At 45.6% G+C, this 5,056-nt stretch overlaps 1 protein-coding gene across 4 annotated transcripts in view; it reads left to right on the forward strand.

Moving 5' to 3' along the window:
• frmd4a (FERM domain containing 4A) overlaps window positions 1–4,725 on the forward strand; it is a 99,941-nt gene extending 95,216 nt beyond the window's left edge. For 3 of the 4 annotated variants that reach the window (XM_062547366.1, XM_062547365.1, XM_062547367.1), the window contains exon 23: window positions 419–4,725. In XM_062547366.1, coding sequence (XP_062403350.1) covers window positions 419–521 — 103 coding nt within the window. In that variant the 3' untranslated portion in view covers window positions 522–4,725. The remainder of the gene's footprint in view (window positions 1–418) is intronic. The other variant, XR_009940406.1, reaches the window with a different exon arrangement.
• Window positions 4,726–5,056: the final 331 nt, after the last annotated feature.

A 5,056-nucleotide genomic window follows, 5' to 3' on the forward strand; every position in this document is an offset into this window, starting at 1 on the left:
TCTGTTAACATGAGGTAGACTTATATAGCCGTTATAAAGCAGGTGAGGTCTGATCTCGGATCAGTGTAGAGCATCCCGGAGCAGGACAGAAGCCTGTCTTAGTTTGACATCTCTGAAATGCCAGTAGATTTCTCTGACACCGCATACAGTGCAGATGAGGTCAGCAAGAACAATACTTCACTTCCTGTTGAGTCTTTTGTTTTTGTTTTTGTGTTTGAATTTTTTGTTTTGTTTTTCTCTCAGACAAAGTTCTGAGGGTTCAGAGGCGTTAAGCCAGCTTGCATTCATTCCTTTTTTGTTTGTTTCCTTTGGTTTCCTTATCGGCTACTTGTTTACAACTTTAGGTCAGCAGAGCTGTGAAACAATTCGTGATTGACCTCCTGTGTGTGTGTGTGTGTGTATGTGTGTGTCCTCACAGATCTCTCAAAGACAGCTGTTTCCTGAACGGCTCCCTGTATTCTGAGCTGGTGGACGTGCAGTGGTATGGACACGAGAAGGCCAAGCCTGGAACCCTCGTCTGACCCACCCCCCTTCTCCTCCGGTCATCTCTCCATCCCTCCCTCCATCTCTCGATCTCTCTTGTTCTCCCGCCATCCATCTATCACTGCCCATCGTACCCATCCTCTAGGCAGGCTTGAGCCATATGGGCAGACCTCTCAGCCACCCTCTACGAAGACCTGCACACACACACACACACACACACACACACACACACACACACACACAAACACAAACACAGCGCCTCTCACGCTCACACGTGTGTGTGTCTGTTTAGAGGGACACTGCTGGACTAAGAGAGTTCACATCAGACAGAGGAACTGAATCTGTGGAAAAAACTGAGTCTGAACTGAATCTGAATCTGAACTGAAGTGACTCCCGAATACCCTTGAAACCCTTAGTCCCTCGTGCCATCAGACTCGTCTTCACCTTTGAACTTTGAACCCAGAGAGCGGCAGACCAACAGCACATAGATCGACCACAGCTGTAGCCAGTCCACGGTTGGACAGACGTATGTTGGTGTGTGTGGCTGGTCTGATCCCGTGATTGTGTGTGTGTTTGTGTGTGTGTGTGCACATATCACATTGGCTCATTTCAACACCATATGCGTTTGGAAGAGGGAGAAATGGAGACTGATCTCCCACGCACACATGGACACACAAACTAGCACACACACACACACACACACACACTCATGTTCAATCTAAGAGACTGTATTGTACTCCAAGCCGCCCCTTTACCCAAAAACCCCACACAGGCAATACACACACACACACACACACACACACACACACACACCACTCGGTGACTGCATATCCCTGATCTTGACTAAGCGGTGAGGTGTGATGTGTGTCACTGACCGCCATGCTCTGCGACGTGGACTCATTCAGCCTCCATCTGAGGAATTAGGGTTCGGCTCTTTTGTTCGTTTTTGTTTGTTTGTTTGTTTGTTTGTTTCATTCTGTATTGTTTTGTAAAAAGATTTTTAAAAGAAGTTATATAAATCTCTCTCTATATATATATATCACTGGAGGCAAACTCCTTTCCTCATCCTCCCTCTCCTGCCCTCTTTTACGGATCATACGCTCACCCTCTCTTCACCAGCTGTGGATAGTCCTGAAAACGACAACAGCAACAACAACAACAACAACAACAACAAAAAAAACAACAGCAACAACAACCTTCCCAGCCCTCTCACCCGCAACCAAAGAGCAGCAGACTCCCCAGCTCCTCCTCCACCTACGTCTACACCCCAGCCCACACCCGAGCCGACCAGGCACCGTGGAAGTTTCCAGAACTCCCTGACCAGCAGCCCAGCCAGACCCGTTGTTGGCCGGACAGACTGCTGGAGCCCTGGGCCTCCTGAAGCTCAGTTGATACCGGGGCGCTCGCTCATGCTGAATTGTGACCCCCCCTTCCCCTTTCCCATGTTCGCTCCTCCGACTCCGGCTAGCAGGGTGTTTTCTTATACCCCCAACCCCCTCAAACACAGTGTGGGAGTGCAGGAGGGGGGTGGAGGGGGAGTGAAAATGTGTTTGTTTGTTCGCTTGTTGGGTTTGTCGGGAATTTTGTTCGGGGGAGATCTTCATGGTGTTGAAAACGTTTTGTGTGACGTCTCCTTGTTCGATTTACGAGATCTGTGGACTGTTTGTCCGTGCCAGCATGGGTATTGAAGGCGTTATCTGTGTGCTAGGGGGCTCGTGTGTGTCCCCCCAGCGTGTAAACTAGCGTGTTTGGTAACCATGGTAACGAAAAGCTGCATCCAGCCTCCTCCAAGCACTCTCCTACTCTTTCCTAAATATGACTATGGTGCTTAGAACATGTACTGTACAAAGCCCATAGGGGGGTAGGGACTACAACTCCCAGCAACCTTTGCTCTCCCTCAGTGTTCAAATACAGCGCAAATAACTTAAACAAGGGTTCATGGCAGACTGAGTGCTTCATGCCTTACAGTGGAACCCAAAGGAGGGTTCCCAGCACCAAACATGGAAAACCGAGGGAAACAGGACAGTGAATGGTCAACTGCCAATATCCATGGACGTTTATATCTATCATGAGTTACCTCTTGCCACAGTTATTAATATTCAAGTGATATTCATAAGAGCACAGCCAATATTAGCACACAGGATTTCACCTGAAGGACAAAACTGCACATTTTGAAAACCACAACAGCATTCCAGCATGTAACAAAGGCCAGAGCTTAACAAGAAAACCTCAGCTGAAGGGAAGTAAGCAAAAAAGAATCTAGACGGAAATCTGACTGAACGTGCTGTTTTCTGTTGCCATTCTAACAGCTCCAGCGTAGGCTCTCAGATGCGAGGGCTGTTCTGAGTTCAGTTTTCATCGGGTGTCCATTTGGATCCGTGCTTTAACCCCAAATGAAAAGGCAGCGTATACTGCAGTAAGTACAGTGGGTTAAAGAGAATCAGTTGAAATATCCCATCATCAGCTCACCTGTCGGGCTTTAGGACAGCAGTAGCTTCTTTGACCTCCACCGTCCCAGATAACTAAACAGTGATCAGCCTGTTGCCGAAGGCACTCAAATGGTTCCATCAACAACTTCTTAAGTGCAACCCCAGAGCGTCTCAGTTTTGCTTTCATGGTACCTCCTCCATGTAAGCCGATAAGCTATGAGGCTCTCTGGACGCGATAGTGCTTTATTTCTCTCAGCGATTCTCCCTGCCCAACCGACCGACCGACCGACCGCCGTCACCTGCCTCCCCTCTGTCTGGAGCAGAGGGCCTACGTGAAGCCATACTTTAAATACATTTTGATATCGCATTCTGCATGACCCTTGACAACCCCCCCCCCCCCCACCCCGACACTGAATCTATAACACACTCAACTGAAACGCGTACACACACAAGTGCAGAGAACGTGTAAAGACGCCCTTGCGGAGTAATGAGAAGCACACATTCATATGTGGTTTTTGGTTTTCGAAAACGTTTCGAAACATTTTGAACGCGCTGAGAGCATCAATATGTTGCTACTCCTTCTAGACAGCAATCAGCAGTCCTTTTCTGTGTACAGAAAACCAATTCCCTTGCGTTACACCCTGAGTTTTACTACCAGACATCCAAACACACACACACACACACTTACAGTACATGAACACACGCACTCCCAACAACTTGTGCTCGTCTCCTTGCTGTGCCATGCCTCCCTGGCCCAGATGTTGGAAGATGACGGTATGGGGGGAGATGACTGTCGTTTGGTTCGCATTTGTTTGTTTCATTTATGTCCTTAATTGTTCGTTCAGAGAGGACCGCGTTGTGGCCCTGAATCTGAGTAGTCATCGCCACGCATGCTGATACTAAACACCATGGATTCTTCCCCTTCCCCCTCCTCCAAGAAGAATAAAAAAAAAAGGAAAAACTTTTTAGAACCTCCATGTGCAGTGATCTGAGCCCGACCCTTGAAATCAGACGCCCTGACCTTCACATGTCTGCTTGGGGCTTTTTTGGTGACCTTTGACATCTGTGACCCGTCTGAACTCCCCCTTGTATACCCACGTTCCGCTCACCATTGCAACCTGTACTCAATAGCAACATTAAGACTTTTTTATAGTTCAGTAAAATCTAAAACTAACACATTTATCAACACTTGTGAGGATGGAAGGCAGTGTAGGCCGGTGAGAGTCATTTTGGAAGACAAATACTGTACACTTGCCATTGTTTTAAATGTTCGGGTTTTTTAAAAAAAAAACATATAAATTACTCTTTTTTGTTTTCTTTTTTTTTTCTTTCTCAGACATAGTAACAAACTCCCCCTTCCCTTTCAGGTGCTACAAGAAGACCAGTTACTGCTCGGATCCTTAGGTGTAGACTTTTCCTAATTGTTGTCAATAGTTTTAATACCAGTCGTGCAAACGGAAGGACGTTAGTTTGGACTAAACTGCGTAGCTCAGCCCACTATTCCTCACAGTAGAGCATGTAACATGATTTTACTGGGTTCTGTTCTTAACATAACCAGACAAAATGAATAATAAAAAAAAAAACGGTGTTGTAGAAAACAATGTGGAATTGTCGGGAAGAAAGAGAGAGAGAGAGAGAGGAAAAAATACAGAATTCCACAGTTAATTTATTCTTTTTTCTATTAAGAATTTGTATAGTAACTTTACATTTTTCAAAACTGTGTTGTTGGAAACTGATACTGAATTTTCCAGTTGAGAAAAACTTGGTGGTTCTTGAGATTATGAAAATAAATTATTGCTGAATGTTCTCTAAAGTGAAGTGTGGTTGTTCTTCATTGTTTCCCAGTGACGTCTATCTATTTGTCAAGATTCTGCTCGCCTTTGCCAGGTTCCCTTTCAAGAGCATGAAAAATAATGTGACTGCTTCTTTTTAGAGAGACCTGAATATCTAATGTTATTTTTTATACTGTATTTTCACTCATATCATCATGATCCTCTATGGAGTCTACCGAGGAGACAATGGTAATGATTTGCTCGGGGATCCTTCTGAGGACCTCCCCAATGATCTCATTAAAACTAAAGTCCCCATAAATATGTATACCCTCACCTGCAACAAATTTACCATCAGTGTCACTTTTTTAAAGC

This window comes from Sardina pilchardus, chromosome 10 (assembly GCF_963854185.1).
Source record: "Sardina pilchardus chromosome 10, fSarPil1.1, whole genome shotgun sequence".
In the NCBI taxonomy this organism is placed as follows: domain Eukaryota; kingdom Metazoa; phylum Chordata; class Actinopteri; order Clupeiformes; family Clupeidae; genus Sardina; species Sardina pilchardus.